Below are 26746 nucleotides of genomic sequence, written 5' to 3' on the forward strand. Positions count from 1 at the left end.
ACTATGAGATAGTCCAGGGGTGTAGAGATCGTAAAGTGATCTGGAATAATGTTTAGTATAGGTGTCTTAATCGAGTACCAAAACGCTTTAATCGCCTTAGTTTTTTAGGTCATCTGACCCGAAGGGTCAGGATGACCTATAGTCGTCATGTTTCGTCCGTCGTCGTCCGCCGTCCGCCGTGCGCCGTGCGCCGTGCGGCCCGTCCGCCGTGCGCCGTGCGTTAACTTTTCACATTTTGAACTTCTTCTCAAGTCTACCAGTGCGTTTTTGGCTGAAAACTTGCATGAAATGATCCTGCCATGGCCTGACAAAGTGTGTTGTTTATTTTTCGGGTCGATCCGAAATTCAAAATGGCCGCCACAGCCGCCATCTTGAAAAACACATTTTGAACTTCTTCTCAAGTTCTATCGGTGCAATTAGGCTGAAACTTGCATGAAATGATCCTGACATGGTCCCGACAAAGTGTTTGTTATTTTTTCGGGTCGATCCGAAATCCAAGATGGCCGCCAAAGCCGCCATCTTGAAAGCACATTTTGAACTTCTTCTCAAGTTCTACCGGTGCGATTTGGCTGAAACTGGCATGAAATGATCCTGATATGGTCCCGACTAAGTGTTTGTTATTTTTCGGGTCGATCCGTAATTCAAGATGGCCGCCACAGCCGCCATCTTGAAAATACATTTTGAACTTCTTCTCAAGTTCTACCAGTGCGTTTTGGCTGAAACTTGCATGAAATGATCCTGACATGGTCCCGACTAAGTGTTGTTTATTTTTCGGGTCGATCCGAAATTCAAAATGGCCGCCAAAACCGCCATCTTGAAAACACATTTTGAACTTCTTCTCAAGTTCTACCGGTGCGATTAGGCTGAAAACTTGCATGAAATGATCCTGACATGGTCCCGACAAAGTGTTGTTATTTTTCGGGTCGAGTCGATCCGAAATTCAAGATGGCCGCCACAGCCGCCATCTTGAAAACACATTTGGAACTTCTTCTCAAGTTCTACCGGTGCGATTTGGCTGAAACTGGCATGAAATGATCCTGATATGGCCCGACAAAGTGTTCTTATTTTTCGGGTCGATCCGTAATCCAAGATAGCCGCCAAAGCCGTCATCTTGAAAATACATTTTGAACTTCTCAAGTTCTACCAGTGCGATTTGGCTGAAACTTGCATGAAATGATCCTGACATGGTCCTGACAAAGTGTTGTTATTTTTCGGGTCAATCGGAAAACCAAGATGGCCGCCACAGCCGCCATCTTTAAAACACATTTTGAACTTCTTCTCAAGTTGTGCGATTTGGCTGAAACTTGCATGAAATGATCCTGACATGGTCCCGACAAAGTGTTGTTACATCTCTGGTTGATCCCAAATCGAAGATGGCTACCATGACACTATATCTAATTAACTTCCTACATGTTAAGGCCCTTTGGCCTCTTGTTTGAAAGAAAATTTGTTGAAAGAAATTGAAAATGAGTACCAAAACGCTTTATCGCCTTAGTTTTTATGAAGGTGTTAGTTTGAGGCAAAATGTCCTAACCTAAATTCTGGTCATTTTCAGGTCAATTTGAGGTCAATATAGGTCAATTTCTGGTCAATTTAATCTTGACTTGAAATTCAGGTTAAAATATCACCTGAAATTGACCTAAGAAAATTTAGGTCATTTTCAGGTTAAATCTCTAAACTGAAATTGACCAGGATTTGACTTCAGTGAATTTCATGTGGAATTCAGGTCATTTAATGGTTTAATTGTTTTTAGTTTTTTAATCTGAAATTGAATATTCTGCTCGTTTCATGTCAATTTCAAGTCAGAATTTTAATAAAAAAATAATGTGAAATTCTGGTCAATTTCAAGTTAGGAAAATTAGCCCGTTTATATAAAAATGTTGCGTGGCGCTTATGAAATTCGTATACTATGCCTGTTTTATTCATTTGATTTATGATCAGTATCAGCGTTCTAATAATTACTTTATGACATTTCAGATAAGTTTGTTTTCTACTTTATTAAGTAACGAGGTGTCAGTAGAGCCATTGGCTAGCTTCACTTGTTTTCGTCATAGAAATGATAAGTTATTTGGAATGTGGCTCTCAAACTTCTAACCTCACATTAATGATAGGAGTGGGGTGGGGATAGACCTTTGATGGAGTTTTCAATAATAATTTAATTCGTTACATAGCATTCCAACATGGGGATTTCCATAGCATGTCCAGTCCTGAGGTGACATCATCTCTAAGTGACAACAAACAGACCTTTCTCTCTACCACATGGATCAATTTATCACATCTTAGGTGATTTTACCTGTCAATGTTGTCTATGTTATCCTATTTAACACGTGATAGGGTTAGGGTTGGAATGTGACCTATCTGTCTTATCTGTGTAAGAGTAGATATATCTTGCTTGAAAACATAACTATTTTTATTGATTTGTTTCTATGTTTGCGATCAAATTACATCTTTTCCTCACTCCCAGGGGTTTATGATATGTGATAATACACTTAGTTGTTGTCTGGGCATCAAACACCGACTACCCAGGGGTAAGCCTCGAAGATAGTTCACCGAACGAACAAAAGCACATAACAAACATCTCGGTTATGACGGGTATATAAAATGTCTGTGAGACCGTGAATCGAAGGAGCAGAATTTTGTGACAGGTAAGCGGTAGTATACTTGAAGTAATTACCAGTTTAATGAATTGTATCTGTCATAATATGTATTAATGTTATTTTTTAACATAATTTAGGCAACATTTTATCCTATAATGTAATTGGTAGTAACAAACTTTATAACTTTGACAATGTAGGGGAAAAACGTTATAGGGAGATTACTCACGTTATCGTAGTGATATTTTGTTTTTGTAAAAACTCGGAAGCAACCCGTTATGTATAACTCCATCGTTAAATTGTTTTGTTGTAACGCGAAACTCATGCGTATAACTCTACATTAAACTGTCGTGCTGCGACGCCTAAGCAACGCCTAACTGCGTTTTAAAAATGAGAGACGTACAGTATACATATAGACTATATTTTGATGCGTGGTGCAGAAATAAAAGGAAAAAATGTTTACAAGATGAAATATAACCGTTATTCAACAAGAAACAAGGAATATTCTATTTATCACATGTAAGTCTCTATTCTAGGCCTAAACTAGGCCAACTGATGCCAGCACATGTATTACAATCAGCTGCGATTGTGCCGCTTATTTCACACATGGAGTACAAATTTAGGGGAAAATAACATAATCTACCGTATTGCAGCACATTTATGCCCCAACAATTAAAAATGATTTTTTTTCCATTTTTTCCATTTTTTGCATATAACAAATTTATAGATACATGGGACATCAACATACATTTGAAAGGACATATACATTACATTTCTATCACAAAAAACCCAAGAGAAACAAAACATAACATGCTGAGTAAGTACATGGGAAAAAACTGTTTGATATATTTTGGTTAAGATGAATTTGCGAATTACTATATTTGATAAACAGCTAATAGTAATAATAATATTGGTAAGGGAAGATAACCCAGATTCACTTTACTCAACAGCCATAAAGACAGGGAAAAACAAACAGAAGAAAAAATCATGCATACTACACAAATGAATAGGAGCTAATAGGTATAAGTATATATGTAGACAACATATTGATTTGCAAAGCTAAATATATCTAATAAACTGAAATTGGTTTTTTTTTTTCATATTAAATCGATATATCAAATATCTTTTAATATCATTGAAAGTAAGCTTATTACATTTTCTGGAAGAAACATAGATAAGGTATTTTGTATGAAGTATTAAAAAAATTAGAGGAAAAAAATGATAATTGTTGTTTTTCCCGAATAGGGTTGACATAATATCTAGTTCTACATTTTATCGATTGTATTTTCAATCCATCTAATTAGGTGTTGCCAAAGAATTTTAGTTTCATTACATTCCCAAAATAAATGTACGATGCTTTCAGTTTCTATTTTACATAAATTACATTTGTTACAATTCCAAAACTACAATGTTTTTTAAGTACATATTTAGGGGAAGAATTCTGTGTTGCAGCCTATATTGGAACCATTGTCTTGTGTTATTTTGAAGATATTTGTGTATATTTGTTTTCGGTTTTCTATTTGAATATTGGGATTTAAAAGCCATTTCAATTCGATAGTGTTTATATTTTGTGTGAAATGAAAAAATAATAGGAAAGATGCTATTAATATTATATTTTTGGTTTGATATTTAAAAAGGTATTCCCGCCAAAACGACATTTTGACTATAAATGCTGTGATTTGATTAGTCAATAAATTGAGTGCAAATATCAAAAGTGATATTTTCACTTGGGTGAAAAATACACCATATATTTATCATGATCTTTTACCCAGAAAAAAATGTAATAATGTGAAATAAGTAATCAAAAACAAAATTAAAATTAAAATGCTAGAATTTTTTACCTGTCATATTTCATTTCAAAGCTGTATCTTTTGAATTATTTCTAATTGAAAACACCAATGTTTCATGAAATACTATCTGATACATGTACTTCCGATGATGATTTTTTCTTTGCTTTACCATATAAATAACATGCATTTCGCATTAGATACAACCCGTTACAGGGTTTCGTAAAAACAAAAAAATGAACAAAAAATAAACCAAACTAGCTGACTTACCATGCTAACAATTTGTTATATATTGATTGTAGCTAGGACTATTATCGACGGCAGTAGCCATGAGACATTCCATATGGATGATCCTATGGATAGTACAAATACTCACTAACACCGCAGTTACTACAACTCTTACAACCATACCCACCACAACAACCCCCACTACAACTACACCGACTACAACTACAACTGTTACAACCATGACAACTACAACTCCTACAACCAACCCGACCACAACTCCTACAATCACACCCTCTACAACTCCTACAACCTCACCCACTACAACTCCTACAACCACACCTTCTACAACTCCTACAACCACACCCTCTACAACTCCTACAACCTCACCCACTACAACTCCTACAACCACACCCTCTACAACTCCTACAACCACACCCTCTACAACTCCTACAACCACACCCTCTACAACTCCTACAACCACACCCTATACAACTCCTACAGCCTCACCCAATACAACTCCTACAACCTCACCCTCTACAACTCCTACAACCTCACCCAATACAACTCCTACAACCTCACCCAATACAACTCCTACAACCTCACCCAATACAACTCCTACAACCTCACCCTCTACAACTCCTACAACCACACCCTCTACAACTCCTACAACCACACCCTCTACAACTCCTACAACTAAACCCTCTACAACTCCTACAAGCACACCCTCTACAACTCCTACAACCACACCCACTACATCTCCTACAGGAACATTCACCACATCTCATACAACCACGCCCTCTACAACTCCTACAACCGAACCCTCTACAACTCATACAACCTCACCCACTACAACTCATACAACCCCACCCTCTACAACTCCTACAACCACACCCTCTACAACTCCTACAACCACACCCTCAACAACTCCTACAACCACACCCTCTACATCTTCTACAACCACACCCTCTACAACTCCTGCAACATCACCCTCTACAACTCCTACAATATCACCCTCTACAACTCATACAACCACAATCACTACAACCACACCCACTACAACCATACCCACTACAAACACACCCACTACAACTACAACTCCTACAACCACACCTACTACAACGACACCCACTACAACCACACCCACTACAACCACATCCACTACAACTACACCCACTACAACTACAACTCCTACAACTATACCCACAACAACCACACCCACTACAACTACAACTCCTACAACCACACCCACTACAGCCATACCCACTACAACCACACCCACTACAACCACACCCACTACAACCCCACCCACTACAACCACACCCACTACAACTACAACTCCTACAACCACACCCACTACAACCACACCCACTACAACTACACCCACTACAACTACAACTCCTACAACCACACCCACTACAACCACACCCACTACAACCACACCCACTACAACCACACCCACTACACCACCCACATACCACACCACTACAACTACACCCACTACAACCACACCCACTACAACTACAACTCCTACAACCACACCCACTACAACCACACCCACTACACTACACCCACTACAACACCCACTACAACTACAACTCCTACAACCATACCACTACAACCACACCCACTACAACCACACCCACTATAACTACAACTCCTACAACCACACCCACTACAACAACATCCACTACAACTACACCAACTACAACTACCACTCTACAACCATACCCACTACACACAACTACAACTACCAACAACCACACCCACTACAACTACACCCTACAACCACACCCACTACAACCACACCACTAAACACACACAACTCCTCACACACCACTACAACTCCTACAACCACATCCCACACACTACAACCACACCCACTACAACCACACCCACTACAACTACAATCTACAACCAACCCTCACCTACAACCCACCACCAACCACTACAACCCATACAAACACCCACTAACACAACTACACACAACTCCTACAACCACACCCACTAACCACACTCAACTACAACTACACTCACTACATACCCACTACAACCACACCCACTACAACCACACTACAACCACTACAACACCCACTACAACACACCCACTACAACTACACCCACTACAACTACCCACTACAACACAACCCACTACAACACCCACTACAACCACACCCACTACAACCACACCCACTACAACTACACCCACTACAACTACAACCACTACAACCACCCTACAACCACACCCACTACAACCACACCACTACCAACTACACCAACTACAACTACCCACTACAACCATACCCACTACAACTACAACTCCTACAACCATACCCACTACAACACACCCACTACAACCACATCCACCACTCTACAACCACACCCACTAAACCACACTCACTACAACACTACACCACCACACCCACTACAACTACAACTCCTACAACCATACCCACTACAACCACACCCACTACAACCACACCCACTACAACTACAACTCCTACAACCATACCCACTACAACCATACCCACTACAACCACACCCACTACAACCACACCCACTACAACTGCAACTCCTACAACCATACCCACTACAACCACACCCACTACAACCACACCCACTACAACTACAACTCCTACAACCATACCCACTACAACCATACCCACTACAACCACACCCACTACAACCACACCCACTACAACCACACCCACTACAACCACACCCACTACAACTGCAACTCCTACAACCATACCCACTACAACCACACCCACTACAACCACACCCACTACAACTGCAACTCCTACAACTATACCCACTACAACCATACCCACTACAACCATACCCACTACAACCACACCCACTACAACTATACCCACTACAACCACACCCACTACAACCATGTCCAGTACAATAACAGCATCGTGGAGCACAGCCCGAGGTACGTATAAGGTAATGGTTGTGTGTATCCACTTTCAAGACAATTCAATGATAATTTTCAGTCTACAATGTACTTATTTTTCAGAAGTGCTTCAATTTATATGATATGCATTGATGTAAGTCAAAATATTTTAAGTGCAGTTAAGGTATTCAGAATTCAAGGGTTTTATTGATATTGTAATTACAATGCATAGATAAAAGATATTTTTTCAAACCTCCCCTAACCCCCGACCCCATCCTTTTACTCTCCCTTTTTATTGGGGGATCAGACAGTATCTACATTACGGTATTGATGAGGACGGGAAACAGGTAAGTGATTACTTTACGGAACACTTATCTGTGTACGACCAAAAAGCCAACAGCAAATGAATGGTACATGAGATGATTCCGATAGACCAGCAGAATGAGCGTTCAGTTTGGAGAAAAGTGACATCTGTCGCCGCTCGCGAGATCCCTAAAATCAAGGATTATATCAGAACTGGATACCCGGTAAATTGTCAACCTGTTATATACATTGTGCTTTTCTTGATAAATCATTTCCTCAACAAAGTCGATTTATATCATAACTATGGTTAAAGCGATTTTTTTCACAGAATTCCTTTCTCCAAATAAAATAATGACATATAGCTGTCTGCAAATGAATATCTATGAAGTATTGATTACATTTTACTACAACCTGACGTTTTAAACATTTCAGTTGTTTCAACCTAAACATGCGTTACATAATACAAATACGTGTAAATCTGGATCATGATAAAAACATTGATTTTTCATTGAATTTATCAGCACTGAGGGTAGACAAATACATTTCTCTTGGTATGCGTTATCTTTGATTTATATCGAGTTTGTATTGCAATATTTGAATCAAGCTTACATTAAACAATATAGGACTTTGGGCCTATAAAATGTTTACAATAAATATTAGACTATGTAATATATTTCATGTTAACATGTTTATTTGACGCTCTTGTTTTTATAGATAACCGATTTTGTTTAGGTATTGATTTAAGGCCAGTTGTAACAGGTAGGGTACGATCTTGCCCCCGATAAAACTGATAGACAAAGAAATTTCTTGCTGATCTGCCGGTTGATCTTACAGGTACTGGCGGAGGAAAGTTATTTTAGATCACAACAGGATTTACAGGTAAGCAATATAGTCCAAATAAGATCTAATAATGATTTATTGAACGCTTCATAAATGATTAAAATACTTGGACAGACAAACACGTTTAATGCCTTAAAAACATTAAGTACGACACATAATTTATCGCACTACACAATTCTTGTTTGGTATGCCTTGTCTAGGTGTAGATGGAAACATACATACAGAAATAACTTTACAATTACTTATAACACTGTAAAATTGTAAAATGAAATAGAAGACCACAAATTGGCGTTATATGTACTCATTTCACTGCACTGCAGATGTGAATATAATGATTTTTGGCAGTACTGACAATAATCATTTTCAGCTCTTATTTGTAAAACAAACACCTATGGTTAGAAAATTTACCTTAAATTTCATCGAAAATAGAAGCATCAATGAGAACCATGCTAGGAAACGAATAAAAATATTATTGTTTGTGAACCATTTTTACGTAATATTGAACATTTTGATTCCACAAAGATGCTGATGTGGTATCATCAAGTTTTAAAATAGTTGTATGTCAAATAACCAATTATGATGCCAAGTTATGTTTTAGGTTAGATATAAAATCGCTATTGCCATCTAGACGTATAACGTTATAACATATTTAACTTCAATGCATGACAATAGCATATTACATAGAGAGTACATGTAATTGAATTATGTTTTTGTTGATTGATGTACAATGAATTTGTCTTTGTTTGCAGAAATCAGGAAAAGACATGTATCATAATCTCTTATTGAGACTTTTAGTCCTATGGACAAGTCACATAGTTATTTTGATGTCTGAATCTTCGACATCCACCGTCGTCACACTGCCCCCTACGTCATCTGCTGCTTTCTCGATGTCCAGTTCATTCACATCATCTACAACACGTGTAGAATCGTCTTATTCTCATTCAGTATCAGCTGTAGCGTCAGGTTCCAGCACAGTCATAGCTCCGACGTCTGTATTGGTGTCGATATCGCAGTCACTAGATTCGTCTGTGCGTCTTCAATTGAATAAAACAAATGCCACATCCCCAACAACAGAACCACACTCGGAGCATACATACGCTATGTACACAAGTATAGAACAGACATCACCTATACTGCCATCAAGTGAGTCATTTGATCAAACAAAATGGCCAACGCCATATACAGGTATGGATACTGCGAGCCATTACAGTTCAGGCGATACGTCCTCATCCAACCCGATCTTACCACCTCAGGTAACTCAATCACGGGGCATACCTTCCACCCAATCAGTAATATCAACCACATTAGACTCGCTAAGAGGATCACACTCAACCTCTATAGAACCTACAGCCGGTGGACTCGTTACTCCTACACTGAATGTATCACCATCTGACGAGACTAGCCTCATTGTTTCCAATTCACCTACTAATAACTTTACAGAATTCACATCTGAGATAGGCTCTTCTTTGTATACGTCTGCCGTGTTCCATGATGTAACAAGTTCTCCTGAGCTGACATACAACATAGCAAAGCTAACAACATCACACACAAACAACACAACCTCTCCAGCAGTAATAACATCCTCTGATAAACAGGGCACTTTAGACATATATACAAACATATCTGCGGAAACTACAGAATTGCATACATCTACATCGGAATCTACCTCTTGGACTCAAAACACTACAGATCTGTATTCATCTACAGCGGCATCAACTTATTGGACTCAAAACACTACAGATCTGTATTCATCTATAGCGGCATCAACCTCTTGGACTAAAAACACTACAGATCTGTATTCATCTACAGCGGAATCAATTTCTTGGACTCAAAACACTACAGATCTGTATTCATCTATAGCGGCATCAACCTCTTGGACTAAAAACACTACAGATCTGTATTCATCTACAGCGGCATCAACCTCTTGGACTCAAAACACTACAGATCTGTATTCATCTATAGCGGCATCAACCTCTTGGACTCAAAACACTACAGATCTGTATTCATCTACAGCGGCATCTACCTCTTGGACTAAAAACACTACAGATCTGTATTCATCTACAGCGGCATCAACTTATTGGACTCAAAACACTACAGATCTGTATTCATCTACAGCGGAATCTACCTCTTGGACTAAAAATACTACAGATCTGTATTCATCTACAGCGGAATCAACTTCTTGGACTCAAAGCACTACATATCTGTATTCATCTACAGCGGCATCAACTATTGGATCTACAGATCGTATTCATCTACAGCGGCATCAACCTCTTGGACTAAAAACACTACAGATCTGTATTCATCTACAGCGGAATCAACTTCTTGGACTCAAAACACTACAGATATGTATTCATCTATAGCGGCATCAACCTCTTGGACTAAAAACACTACAGATCTGTATTCATCTACAGCGGCATCAACCTTTTGGACTCAAAACACTACAGATCTGTATCCATCTACAGCGGCATCTACCTCTTGGACTAAAAACACTACAGATCTGTATTCATCTACAGCGGCATCAACCTATTGGACTCAAAACACTACAGATCTGTATTCATCTACAGCGGAATCTACCTCTTGGACTAAAAACACTACAGATCTGTATTCATCTACAGCGGAATCAACTTCTTGGACTCAAAACACTACAGATCTGTATTCATCTACAGCGGCATCAACTTATTGGACTCAAAACACTACAGATCTGTATTCATCTACAGCGGCATCAACCTCTTGGACTAAAAACACTACAGATCTGTATTTATCTACAGCGGCATCAACCTCTTGGACTCAAAACACTACAGATCTGTATTCATCTATAGCGCCATCAACTTCTTGGACTCAAAACACTACAGATCTGTATTCATCTATAGCGGCATTAACCTCTTGGACTCAAAACACTACAGATCTGTATCCATCTACAGCGGCATCAACCTCTTGGACTCAAAACACTACAGATCTGTATTCATCTTTAGCGGCATCAACCTCTTGGACTCAAAACACTACAGATCTTTATTCATCTTTAGCGGCATCAACCTATTGGACTCAAAACACTACAGATCTGTATTCATCTACAGCGGCATCAACTTCTTGGACTCAAAACACTACAGATTTATACTCATCTGAAGCGGCATCAACCTCTTGGACTCAAAACACTACAGATCTATACCCATCTAAAGCGGCATCAACTTATTGGACTCAAAACACTACAGATCTGTATTCATCTACAGCGGCATTTTCTTGGTCACAAGAAGCTTCATATACAACTATAACAGGATCATTTGAAACACAAACAGCATATTCATCTACATTGCTACCGTCAAAAACTATACCGTTAACAATGACATCTTTACATAATCTAAAGTCAACAACTTCTTTGAGACATACAACAGACTATTTTGCTACTGTGCCTCTAAATGATACACATATAACAACTACTACTCTTACATTTACGTCATACAGTAAAAACTTTACGTACTCATCAATGAACCCTTCATCAGAAATACATTCCACGCCAATGACAAAACAATACACGACTGAATACTCGTCTACCGTAATATACGACGACACCTCTCCATTTACTCCTCCCGTTTCATCAACCGAACAAACATCAAGCTTTACGACAGCCCAGAAAACTGGTATTGCATCGACTGCAGCGCCACTAGAAACGACCACTCAAGGTAGGTAACTTGAATATTAAACATATGATTTTTAAACGCACGTAGATAAACCTGGCAGTTTTATACAGTTGCCGTGTCCTGCTTATGATAATACTATATGGAGTCATGGGCCGAATATCTTGAAACCTAATATCTTTTATGCAACAATACCTTGCTGAATGTCATATCAATATTGTTTAACTCTTTTCATTTCGGATTTAGTTCAAATGTTTTAATTAGAATGTATACATGTAAATATCCTAGTTACCTGATAATTTGGTTTTCATTTTAAATTTTAATTTTTGAATTTTTAATCGCAGGGTGTCTGACATTTAGCCATAACAACGGAAAATCTTATAAAAAGGAAGAAGAAAGCAATTTGACACTGATCTGCGAATTTAACACCAGTGGAAACTGTGACACTATTCGATGGAAAATCCGGAGCTATGAGAGTGACAAAAACACAACAAAGATCACAATCACACACAATGTGACCCGAGACAGATCTAAATCAAAGTTGGTTATTCGGCAGTTATCCCTAAACGACAAAGGTGAGACGACGAAGTAAAGATAAACAAGATGTCGTTTTTGGTTATTTTCCTGATTCGATGTAAAGAAAAGTAGTTATTTGAAAAGAAATCACAGTTTTGTGAAGTCAAAGAAATTAAAGTTGTCGTTAATATCGTCTCTGAGGAAACCATATATTTATTAAAGCTATAGATCTAGGATATTATAAATCAATTTCCATCAATAATTTCTTCGATTTTCCCATTGAAAGTAATTTTGAATTTCATATGTGTATGCATAGTAGTATACGATGCCATTGTGTGATACAATTCGTTGATGCCTGATTTTTTGATAGCTTATACTCTTAGTTGAAATTGAAATAGGAATAATCGTTATAATTAGAGCCTCACATTTCACATTAAATACGATTTAATTGTTTAAAACTCTGAAAAATTATATATGTCTTTTAAACCTTATTAATAGGAAAGGAGTCAATTTATTAGTCGAGGCAAAACCGAGTTTACTTCATGTACACGCAGATCATAATGTTTTGTTACAATGGAAATTATGTTCATTATAGGAAATATATCCTGTCACCTGGGCAACGGAAACATTACGTTTGATATCAGTGTTCAGCCTCTCCCGAGGTTAGACATCTTCCCTCCATCTTCTGTGGTAGAAAACGGGAATCGTGTGGATCTGGTATGTAATATAAGTAACGCAGATAAAATCAACATCACGGGATGGAAATTCAGCTGGCAGCGAAACGGATCAAATGTCACCACCGGTAAGGTTCTTTCTTAAGGAAGCTCCAGAACTCTCTCTGGTAAAGGTTAACCTTTCAATAACCTTGTTGGTTTCAGAAACAATGAACACTGCACAATCAACAAGGGAAAACCAAATACCTGTATCATTTCTTCCGAAACAATTTTGGCTGAACGCTTTATTTCAATGTAACTATTCATGATATATGTAAATCCTATATCGGATAGATAAGATATTTCTGAAACAAGCAACTGTATTACCTAGATTGTTTTTAAATACGCATGTGATATGTATGGGATTGAATAAGTTAGTAACGTTGATAAACAATTTAACACTGCACATAAATTAATTAACCGACCTTAAACTTAGTTCAGACACACAGAATTGGGCTATGTATTCATTTGCCATTATTTCCGTGAACACGTACTCTTTAGTAAGTCACTCTATAACGTCACTAACTATGCATATGACAACAACCAAAATATTCCAATGTGTCATATTTGCGGGACACAATTTACAAACGTAATTTACATGTTGTCTTATTCAACACATCTGCCGTGTAATTTGAGTTTCAGAATTCCAAATTCCCTCAGAAACCCAGTGAATCCACTACGCTCCGTTTATAGGCTGTTTAACGTTGGTGACCGATGATGTTACTATAAATGATCTTACACAAAAACCAAATCAGTCATAAAAAAGACTCCGATAATACCAAGTCTTGACCTTAAGGTGTTCCGGCGTTGTTATTTTCGAGTTTGATAATACTGTAAAAGTGATATAGTACATGCATATTTAATTAAATTAACTACATTCAAAGGATCAGGAAAAGTAACGCCGATTAATGTGTTTGATTTACTTCCAGGAATCTCCAGAAATACGTCGGCATCGTCATTGCATTTCACGAGCTCATCTAATGGGATTTACCAATGTAAACTATGCCAAAAACGTTCACCTGAACAGTGTCAGATTTCGAGGAACAGTAGTGTACAAGTTTACAAAACAGGTAATTGACAGTAATATTCAAGATCTTAATGCCATATGCATGTCGCATCGTGTGTTCATTTTATTATAATTTTACTACGTAGTTTTATAATTGGTAGCTAGGAATCCAATTGACTTTGTGGTCTCAAATTTCGTTGATATGTTCTTGTAGTCTTGCATTAAACACAGTAAATTGAATACCTAAGTACATGATAAATACATTTGTATATGAATTGATGTCATAGTGCTCTAATAATAGCTTCAAATGTATCCCGAGGTTAATATCCCAGTACTTTTGAAATATTTACGACTTCTTTTAGCGGCTGCCAAGTGTGGTGCTGGTACAGACAGTGGAATTCATTGGGAAGACACTCCTGCTGGTTTTCAACTAGAAAAGAAATGTCCCGAATCGAACTCTGGTAATTGTATTGTAACCATACGGGAAACATAATCCGTCTGGTGTTTTAGTGGTTTTTGTCTATGTTATATGTTTTTAAACAGAAGATATGCTCTGATTTGCCCTTTTCTCATTGGCTAATGTATGATCACAGGAATAAAAACATATGATTTTTTTCACTATATTTTGGCAGGTACTGCAACACGAAAGTGTGATACAAACGGCAAGTGGGAAAACACAAATATGATTTACTGTGTTAGCAAGGAGATCGAGGAAGCAACAAAAACGGTATGTACACTTTGTCAAAATATCCTATTGAAAACTTTAGCTTGAAACTATATTGTTCATGATTTTATATAATATTGATAAATATAATATGTCAATAATGGACCTTTAGAGGTACATATGGTGTTAAATCGCCCGAGAAGAATAAAATTTAAAATTCTACAATGGTGATATAACACCATATGAACCGAAACAAAGGTTCTTAAGTTTTATATTAGATATGTAGTTTCTTTAACAAATGTCAAAAACAATCTCCTAATAATTACAAGAAGAGCGTTGATCAAAGAACGCCACCCTGAAGAATGCAGCGTTTGGGGAATGAAGTTCGTAAAGGAATTTTGACTCGGTGTTTCTAAAAATGGAAATACCGAGTCAATTTGCTATATATTGTACATCACTTGACTATGTATAAGCCAATGAAAATAATACACCCTCAATGGAATAGCTTATAATTTGAACTTAACTGAATAATAATAAACAAATTATCAGCCTAGTGTGTTACATAAAGCTAAGATAATTAATCTTTAGATCAAAGATCTTGAGGGACTTCCCGACGAAGAGAAAAAGGAGGAGATTGGAGGTGTGTTAGACAGTATAAAAAATGTTACTAGTGAAAGCAATAGACCAAAAGAAAAGGCCATTTCATCTGGGAATCTTAGGGCTACAAATGAAGCATTAACATCCATGGTGAACATAATCAACAATAGTTCAATTGAGATGGATAATACTACACAGAAGGTAAGTTACGTCATAGGCAAATCATCTAGTTTATATGTCATCGCAAAATGAATGTAAAACATGGTGATATTTTGGATTATATTTGATGATTTTAGTTATCTAGGTTCTTTAATTAGCTGGTGACATTACAATATGTTATATGATATGGACCAACATTGTCGAAACAGTTAATATTTATAAGGGTATGGACTAAATATAGAAAGAGGTTTATGATGTCAAGGTAAAAGTGCTGATTTGATTCTGCAGAACTTCGTTGGGATAATCGATGATATGCTGTCGGTGGAAAACAAAAATTCTTGGACAGAGGTTGATGACCAGAGTGATATAGTGGGTATCTTAAATTGAATCATTTCATATATCCAACAAAATAATGACTATTTCATTCAAATACTGAGACGCATTATACATTAAGACGTAGTGTGCCGATAGCATTTGTTTAGGTCGGCCGGTCTTACTTGATGAAAAAACTTTAAATTGTTGTTCTTGTGGAATTAAGATTTAATTTAAATTATTTTGTGTAGTCATATCTACGAATAACGATGTTTCTTGATTTGTTTCGTAGGATCATGTAACCTATTCGTTTAGTGAGGTTAACCATCGACTGCGTGTAAAAGTACAACAGATGTCACTATGATCTAATAATATCCCAAAATTAAGGCCAGTCGAGAAAATGGTATATTACTTGTTGTTTGTCTCCAAATATGCTGATATGTATTTAAAAATTAATTAATCTATCACATAAAGTTAATGCTTTCCAAAATTCATTACGTCTTAACTGGATATGATCCATATAAACAAAAGTGTTCAAAACAATTTCATGTTTTTTTTATTTAACAGACAAGCAATTCAGTACCTGCTGCTGGCACTTTACTGACTACAGTGGAGACGTTTGGTGTGTCTGTAGCCAAGAGTCTCCTCCCTGGAGAATCCGTGGATCTCGTCAACACAAACTTAGGTATTAATCTCTTGGTAGTCACTGAACATCGTAAATACTGCCAGGATAAGGAACGCAATCTGGAACCAAGAAACAAAACAGAAATTCCAAAAATTCCCCGCGGTACCAATAATGCAATTTGCATCCTTTAAAGTTTGTCAATGAGTACATGTAGACATTGAATATCAATCATTTAGAATTAGCAGAAATAGTTTTAAAACTCAAATTAAATGAGTTCCAGTGTACTTATATATATATTTGAATCCATTTGATAAGGTTTCTATTCAACAGTTATCAAAATAAAGAACACAAATGGCTCCGTTATCGATTTTAAACCGACTGACTCAGCAAAGGGAACCAGTATAGATTTCAACCTTGATTCGAATAAAATTCGTGAGTATAGCTTATTGAATTATTTGATATCAACTTAAATTATGATATGATGTAGTATATCATTATGCATATGTTTTACGCTAATTTCTGATACTGGTAACTTATCATGCTGTGAGAAAGAAAGTTGTATCCACTTACCCCGTGATCGTCTTTTCTACCCCATCAGACAGAGATATCTGTACTTCCGGTGGGGGAAAGATTTCTCTGTCTTACCCAAGGAATATTCGCGTGATAACTCGGAAATCGTAAAACGTCATATGCAAATAAAAATTAACATGTGTAGTCCAATATGACATTCTATATCACCTTTAGCCGTGAGCTCGTGCTACACGGGCGTGCTGAACTAAATCATCGCAGTCGGAAGTCATCCTGCCTTCACATATTTCGTTGATGTTTACGCGATGAAAAGACTGAAATTCAAAGGTTTGATACAATATATATTATAGGTCTTTGACTTAACATGTTTCGAAATGATATAAATTATTTTTTGTTACAGTACAGTACGAGTTTAACAAGTTTTTGAGTATTAAAAATACTACAATTTGATCGATACAGTTTAGTAAACAAACATACAATGTATGTCTTCGCTTTTTTTGAAATCGCGTCAGGTAGTTTTTAACATTGTTTTGGAAATGACAGAAAGAAAAATGATCATCCCTATCTAAAGAGTAGGACAAGGAAATCTCTACCCTCGGTTAGACAATCGTGAATCTATTCATTGGGTAAATATGTCACTGTCCTACCCTCAAGGTTCATGTACACTGACGATATTTATTCATGTGAATTTCATGTGAATTTATGTTAAGTAAAAATTCACGTGAAATTTACATGAAAATAATTCATGTGAATGCCACGTAAATTTCATGTGAACGTCACGTGAAAAAATTCCACACGAAATTCACTTGAATTTCACGTGAACTTAATGTAAAATTTACGTGAAAACTTTCATGCAAAATTCACGTGAAGAAATATTGCCTGTCTAGGGAATGATCCTATTGATCTGAAATGAACGATTACATGAAGATAAGACCGACATGATCCATCTCATTACAGAAAACGGTAACGTAACATTTACTGCGGCGCTGTATAAAACTATGGGCACTTTACTTCAAAACAGCAACAGGTATGCTAATTAAATTTCAGGGTTTTCTTCATAAAGTTACTATAGAATAGTTTATATCACAAATAGCTTAATATGACATCTAAATCGGTTTTTTAATCTTAGTTTTAATTTTGATTGATAGCCACAACACTGTAATTGTAAACATGTATAAAGTCTGATTTGAATTTTTAATTCGACCTAATTATTAACCTATTATTCACTCATGCCCTTTTCAATGTTTCAGCACTGACGTTACCTCGGAGGTTCTGGCTCTGTCCGTCCCTGGACATAACACTAGTTACCTACCGAGTGGTGTTATTTTAACTTTTGACCTAAATAATCTGACAAACGAGGTAAAGATTCCAAAAACATCATCGTAGAATATATTATCATAACATTACCTAAAAATTGATAATTTTATTGATTTGTTTAATGAATGTATTTTAGGGCATAGTTGATAAACAATGGGATATATACTATAAAATTGATATTCACTGTCATTTAGTTTATACCTTAGGACTTATGATAAGCCAGGTATCCAAAATTAATGGGATTAATTGTAACAACAATCTTTTACAGACAGAACTTCCACTAGTAGATGCAGTAAATGACTGACAAATATAATTAACATGGCGTATAAGAGACCTCCAGAGTAGACTAGTTAATGTCAAGGAACGACAGTCGCAAAATGTTATCTGATGGTATTTTAATAATGGTTATGGAACTGATGTCTGGTAAACATCTACTGATTAATTTTATGATATCCAAGTTGTGCTTCTTTTAGAACAACTTTACAGAAGGCAATAACAAACGATGCGTGTTCTGGAACAAGTAAGTGTATTGTTTAAATTTTAATTTTGTAATATATATTTATATTGAAATGTCAAAATCAATTTAGTGTCTTTTGATTAATCATCAGTTATTTTTTTAATCTTAACAGACTTTTAAAAATGGTGTGAAATCCAGTTTTTAACATTCTGGTATATTGAAAATTCCTTTTGGTATTGCTTGTCCTTTGCTTTTTTGTAATACAAAAAGTGCTTTTTATTTTGGTTCGCTCACTACCCCGTATGCATGCACTTTTTCATTGACGCGCGAATATATGGATATTTATAAAGAACCACAGCAAATGTTGTCTATAAACGACAACGAGATTTCACCTCCGAAGGGGAAATGGTTACGATATAATTAGGACTATCAACAGATTATTATCCTCTTCATACTATATCATAATGCCGTGGAAAGTTTAATGTTGCTTTCAGGGTCCCAATGAGGACTTGATAAGGAGGTAATAAACAAAAACCTATACATAATATATGTTTTATTCACAGTACACAAGGCTGGGATTCAGGTGGCTGTAGATGGAAGAACGGATCCTGTAATTGTACTCACCTGACGAACTTCGCGGTCATCATGAGTCCTGTTAAGGCTTCGGTAATACAATATCGAAATTATTGTAATGTACTAAAATTGATAAATATATGATGTCATTAATAACATGTAATTAACATATACAGTTGTGATCAATATATAATCCTCAATTGCTTTTGGATCTTGATGAGGGTGCAGGTAACCTATCCTTACTGGGCTGACATTATCTGGTATACTTAAGTCTGTTTTATAACTGGTTCAATCAGCTTTATAATTGGGTGACCTATTGTTAATGATGTATTAACAAACTCATTGAAATGTTATCATACATCAGTTGAACTATCTTTATAACAACATCTTACTTTATTTTAAGAGAGTCCAATGAAAGAAAGAAACTTGTATAAGTCTGTATTTTAAGTTTTTATACTATAAAAATACATCTTGTTTGTATGGAAGGCGCTTTTTTTACCGGACGGCTGCAGCATAATTTTAACACATTTAGGACAAAATAGACATAAGTCTCAAATGTAACTATAACAGTTATGGAATACAATATGTTTACTTTGAATAATATACTTCTTCTTCCTATCTATGTGACACAGGACGCCTATGTACTCCGGATAATTAGTTTTGTGGGATGTATCCTTTCCGTCATATCCACTGTAACAACAGTTGTGGTGTACCTCAAGTTATGGAGGTAAGCTTATCATTACAGATACATACTTTAATTTCAGGTATGAAACCTGACGACTAGCAGGTTTTAATAAGGTTTTTCATAGCTTTGTCAAGGCCTGTCTGATTACAACATAAAACAGTCAGATCATTATTTCATAACAAACAGCTAGGTCAAACTAGTTCGATTATGTTAAAACTGCGCAGATGCTATGGTCAATATATTAAAAGTAATTCCTGCGGAATGTCTACTGTGTTCACCATTTTTTGTCTTTGTTGCCCTCGTTGAATTGATTTAGAAATATTATTTTCTGTTATATTTTCTAAGGTATCTGAAAAGTGATGGAAGTCGTTTACTTCTCAATCTGTGCACAGCACTGACCTTTGCTTATGTGTTATTTCTGGCGGGAATCGACCAAACACAGGACAGTGTACGTATAACTATGGAAACTAATGATATTGGCTTTAATCTAAAGGTGGAAATCTGATTTACAAATCATCAAACTATTTGTAGTAATGCCAATTCTCGTTGTTACCTTGCAAAATAAGAGAACATTGGAATCTTTCATGACATGTGCTTCAGCTATTTAACAGGTCCTGTGCACGACTCCGGCTGCATTTAATGTGCTTTAAATATTTAACAGGTCATGTGCACGACTATGGCTGCATTACTTCATTACTTTTTCCTATCGACATTTTGTTTGATGCTTGCTGAGGGAATTCAACTTCTGATATCCGTAACGTTTGTTTTCCACGCTACATCGAAACTAAAATGGCTGCTACTTGTTGGTTGGGGTAAGTACTGTAACAAAGAGCTGTCCGATGTTGCTATATGGAGATAAATGATAATACAAATCGCATATAAATAAAATGGGAGAGCGAGTAATAACTGAATGCAAAGACGCCATCGGTGTTTCAGCAGTTCTAAATGACGTCGTGTGATGACTTATCTATTGGCACAATGCTGTTCTTTACCACTTTTGACACATCATATATTACAGGTTTCCTTATTTACCATTATTATTTAGGACAATCGTGCCAAGTTCATTGTACGATAGGTAAATAAAACACATAGTAAGGGAAGTTAGTGTTATGTCGCTCAACCACACTCCGTCGATGGTCGATATAATATTCTAAATCTGATAGTAGCTATCACGTGATATTTAGACATATATATTTAATCTTTACAGGTTTGCCGCTGGTGATTGTAGGAATAACGATCGGTGTGACGTATGACAACGAGTATAAAGCTGAAGACTAGTAAGTATATCGTGATGTTACTGGTTTCTTCTATAACGAACATTATAAAGACATCAGAGAATAACAACTTAAATGTTAATTAATGGTTAGATAGTTAGACACGTGTTAATACAAAATCTTAATTGTCATTTATTCCATTTATTCACAAAAACAATGCCAAACAAAATCGTCATTATTACTTTTATTTTTTTTATTGTATCTTAGTCATTATTTCATTAATAATTGTTTAAAGACCCTCATCATTATCCCCATGGATGATGTTGGGGTAAATAGAAGCCGAGATTGCCTTAAATCTTGACCGACGTTATGATTGTTATCACTCCAGCTGTTGGCTTACACTGTCCAATGGTGTGATATACTCTTTTGTCGGGCCTGCTGTCTGCATCATCATGGTAAGGCTGAGAGAGAAATAATGTTTAAAATTTTAAGTTTAATTGCATTCTTCTCCATCTTTCCGTATTTTTAGGGGAAATCGTGGGTAACACATAGTAAAAAATCTAAAAAGATAGGAACTAGCAATTAATATTCATATTCAATATTTGATTTCATGCTACGATACTTATTATACTCATAAATATTTCATGAAATGTTTATGTGCAAAACATAATTCTAAGAGTTTAAATATGCATATGGTTAATTACCTCAACTTTGAGTAAACAATTGTCTGTAATATTGATGTTTTGTGGATAGTGTCTATTATTGGCCTACACTATTTTGTTTCATTATTGGCTTCCGTCATTTTGTTTATTAATGGTTTATACTATTTTTTTTATTAATGGCTTACATTATTTTCTTTCAGATTAATGTCATTGTCATTTTTCACGTAATGAAGGCAATGTTTTCATCAAAGCTCATTGCGACGAAAACAGAAAAACAGAAAATCTTGTAAGTGTCCTGTAAAATATATCTTTCCGTTGTAAAACATAAACTGTTAACAGCAAAATTACATATTATGTCTTAAAATGAAGTAAATGGATAGACTTAACTGATGATATGTTTTAAAGACAAATACTAAAACCGACAGAGTGTGTGATTTGTTCTATATATGTAACTGTAAACTGAGTTTTAAAAGTTATTAACTTACTTTCAATAATATACTTATCACCATTTCATTCACATATCACCGGTTACTTTGGGTGCAGTTTGTTGTCATTATTTTCCCTGTGAGATATATATACTCAACACCACGTTGGTTCCTCTTCCTTTTATTTAATTATGATTAATATGCATATACAACATCCTTATACATATTGTTCCATGGGAAGCATTTGCCTTTATCTGCAATATTGTAGCTCAAAAGACTTTTTGACAGAAAATGGTGTCGTCTTCCGGCCGAAAATTATAGTAGGCCGGGTACGTATGTTCGTTCTAATTTGCCTTGTTTCTCTTTCTCTTAGTATTGTATGAATCCATTCCATAAGTTCAAACTCTGGACCACTCTATATTCCTCTGTACATGTCTGACCAATAGCTTTTCACTCTTAACTTTCAACTTCTGTCTCTAACTTCAACTCTGTCTCTTTCATTTCTATTCTATACCTTATAAGCTACATGACTAAACTAACATTTCTACTCTAACAATCCACTATTTCTATTGGCTAGTTTATCTATCTGGAGGCGAGTCTACATTTATCCTTTTGAAGTCTTTGGTGACTATATGCTGTCTCTGGACCTTGGTTGAAACTATCAATGGCTTTAACTAAATTGACCATGCTTCCACACACCATTGTCCTCTGTGTGTCTTCCGTCCTTACTCCCACACTCTCCATCTCCTTTGAAATCTATATCTGTGTGTGTCCTGGTCCTTTCACTATTGTTAACAGTTTTAACTAATTACTTTATTGCTTTCTCTGAACTCTTCTGATGGTACTTATTCTCATTTTTCAACTGTCATACACACTTAAAATGTACTAATGTTTATTTCGATAGTGTGGGCAACCTTGTGTAGCAAAGAAACACATTGTTTACGCAGTTCACACTGAGAAAAATAGGATATATACATGCTTGATATGTTGTAATTATTAGATAAAGACATGATAGGACTTGTTTAACAAAGGCTGTACATGTTTGGTTTACAGTGCGGGGGTCAGAAGTGTGATGGTACTTCTGCCCATTTTAGGAATCACGTGGCTGTTTGGAATCATCTCTATCAACAACGACCTACTCGCCTTCCAGTACCTGTTTGCTGTTACTAATTCATTACAGGTTACTTACATTTATTTCTATTTGTATTACATAATCCATCGTTAGAATTTTTTCACCAACCTATTTGTTTGATGATGAGTAAATATTTCTCTTTACTATTTTTGAATTCATTTTCTCTATAACAGACCTGTACTGTGCGGATCGTGGTTAACTTTTATTGTGTCTTCTTCTATCAATAGAAAGTCTTCATAGTTATTTATCCCGTTAATAAGATTATATGGAGGTATAGCATTTGGTCGTTTGTTATACGCATGGCAATGGCACCATGTTGTAAATGTAGATTTACTATCATCATCATAGTTAGTTATCCTGTTAATAAGCATGTTTTCTTTTGCAGGGATTTTTCATATTTCTGTTTTACTGTATTTTCAATCAGCCGGTGAGTTGAAAATAATTTTTCTTTCTTTCTAAATTTAATTAAGCGAAAAACATGTATGATTTGGTAAGATATTAAATTTGTTTATCTAGCCGTATCAGAAACAAACAAGCAATATTTACATTGTTACAACTATACACCTAAACTAATATATTGTATACTTCTTCTTTTAAAACATCATTGCAATATGGGCAAATTTTACCAAAAAATGTCACCAACGCTAACATTAATTCCACAGGTCCGAAAAGCATTAGAGAAAAAGATTAAACGGTTTGAATCAAGGACCCAATCATCTAGGACTGGAAGTAAATTACAGGTAAGCGTTTCGGTATAAGACTGGAAATAAATTACAGGTAAACATTGTTATTTGAACTATTTCAATAAAATGGTTTATGTTTGAAAGAAACGCAATCTTTAATATCAACGGAATTGATTACTTCTTTTGAGTTTTGTTTGCAGGTGTGTGTTTTGTGTTAACTAATCAACATATTCATATAAAATATAAATATTGCATTGATGTTTCGACAGATGCTGAAAACGAATTCCAGTGATAGCAGTAAGTTAAAAGGTACATCTCTGTTGTTGGTAAAAGCTCTTTTATAGATCATGATTGGAGCATACCATATCTTCCTTGTATTAATAACCTGTTTCTCTAATACCTGTGTGTAAAATGTATATAAAGAAGAGACCGAACCGTTTTTATATAACTATTTTATATACAGATGTACAGTTATATTATATAATTATTACTAATCTGTTTGCATGTGTAGTTACAGATGACGAAATAAGACTTGATGATTTCCATATCCCGAGATTACGGCTTCCTCCCCCATCAATGGATCAGCGTGGTGAAGATGGACAGCAAGTACGTTTATGTGTTTCGTGAATGACACTATCCCATATATTACAGATACATTATCGTAATAATGAATAATGGTCTTTTTCATTATTAACATAATAAATTGCATTCAATAATATTCATTGTCTTTATAATAGTACAAGAGCAATATCCCCGACATTTTTGACTGTTCACTACCTTTGCAGAAAAGGCAGAAAAACGTTACCTTTGAAATTAAGATATAAAGGGAGAATGTTTATTGTTATAACAAGATGGTATAAATATGAAAAATGTAAAATTAACCTTTTGCCAAAATGAAAATGAATCATTATATATAAATTAAGTATTTTTTTACGTTATTATATTTTATTTCCATAAAAAAAAGACAAATTAATTTTTTTTATAAAAACAATATTGATGATGAAACGGTTCACTGCTTATTATAAAAAAGACACGAAAAACATATCACATAAAAAGTTAATTAGTAGCAGCACAATAAAAAATTCTTATTTCGTTGCATTTAAGACTAAGTCGATTCTTGGTTTATTTTTTATTCTATAATTTTCTCTAAAAATAACACTACAAAAGGATGTTAATCTATATCTCAACATATTGTTATGTACATGTATACATATGGTAATATTGATCCTGACCTATGTAGATAAACCTATAAGATATGAAAAGTAAGATAACCGATTGTATCTCCTTTGCTCCTCGTTTTCAGATTTTACCGTCTAGACAGTATTCGTCATCATCATCCTGGTATGATAACGACCAGTATGGTTCCCGTTTATTGAAAAGTAATCCGGACGGAAAACAGTTTTGACAATGCAAGTTAATAAGCATGGATTTGAGTATGATGTTTCATCACCTGGTTATGACAAGTGTCTCCAAGGAAGTCGGTAGCCATTTTATCTCTGCTTGAATGCTACTGTTCTGATCGACCTCTATACATGTAAAGCACATACGAGTATATTGATACACGTGCGGGGAAATTAAGTCACCTGATAGTTTCATGAATGTGACTATTGTCAGTTAAATACCTAGATATGTCAAGTAAAAGCTAACGAACAGTAAAAAACAATATCTACCAGGTACATTATAATGGGTGAGTTCGAGCGCTGACTCATGACTATAGTCATGCTGTTCTATTTAATATTGACATTGCACTGAGGATAATAACAATTTGCAGATCTCATAAAGTTTGACGATCATTGTGGTGCTATTTTTGCTGTTGCCAGAAAATGATAGAATGCTGATTATGATGCGATTGAATGGTTTGTTTGATTGATGAAATATATTAAAATTGGTAAAATACGAAAGTTAACTATGCTTTTCAGCTAAATTCCATTCTTCACACTGTCAGCTCAAGTTTAGGAGCAATGTTTTATTCGTATGGAGGATTATGGGTAAAACTCACCGTGGATATGAAGCTTTGCTGTAAGATCCTTATATTGCTAAGCGGTTCAAACTCTCTTGTGGTTCCGATGTGATTCCGATGAACGTATATCCGGCAGAAGTTTAATGATATCTCTCTAATTTCCAATGTTCAAGTGATTTCGAAGAGTTACAGTAATTTGATTTCTTTTACTTTACTAACTTATTTATTACATTCTATT

General features: G+C 35.6%; 2 protein-coding genes across 2 annotated transcripts; both read left to right on the forward strand.

Moving 5' to 3' along the window:
• Window positions 1-2396: 2396 nt before the first annotated feature.
• Window positions 2397-10870, forward strand: LOC138310406 (mucin-2-like). Its single transcript, XM_069251652.1, has 4 exons — window positions 2397-2645; window positions 4684-6832; window positions 7014-8687; window positions 9398-10870. The coding sequence occupies exons 2-3, from the start codon at window positions 4711-4713 to the stop codon at window positions 7646-7648; spliced, it is 2757 nt and encodes a 918-aa protein (XP_069107753.1). The 5' UTR covers window positions 2397-2645; window positions 4684-4710; the 3' UTR covers window positions 7649-8687; window positions 9398-10870.
• Window positions 10871-10918: 48 nt separating this feature from the next.
• On the forward strand, window positions 10919-26449 carry LOC138306385 (uncharacterized). The gene is made up of 26 exons (XM_069246825.1): window positions 10919-12325; window positions 12625-12855; window positions 13392-13598; window positions 14439-14579; window positions 14878-14976; window positions 15148-15242; window positions 15768-15977; window positions 16224-16304; window positions 16815-16932; window positions 17203-17304; window positions 18358-18427; window positions 18651-18759; window positions 19191-19237; window positions 19738-19840; window positions 20380-20474; window positions 20778-20880; window positions 21094-21244; window positions 21640-21709; window positions 22035-22101; window positions 22509-22594; window positions 23787-23913; window positions 24251-24292; window positions 24528-24605; window positions 24818-24845; window positions 25060-25154; window positions 25852-26449. The coding sequence occupies exons 1-26, from the start codon at window positions 10993-10995 to the stop codon at window positions 25951-25953; spliced, it is 3990 nt and encodes a 1329-aa protein (XP_069102926.1). The 5' UTR covers window positions 10919-10992; the 3' UTR covers window positions 25954-26449.
• Window positions 26450-26746: the final 297 nt, after the last annotated feature.

This window comes from Argopecten irradians, chromosome 1 (genome assembly GCF_041381155.1).
Source record: "Argopecten irradians isolate NY chromosome 1, Ai_NY, whole genome shotgun sequence".
Lineage (NCBI taxonomy): Eukaryota > Metazoa > Mollusca > Bivalvia > Pectinida > Pectinidae > Argopecten > Argopecten irradians.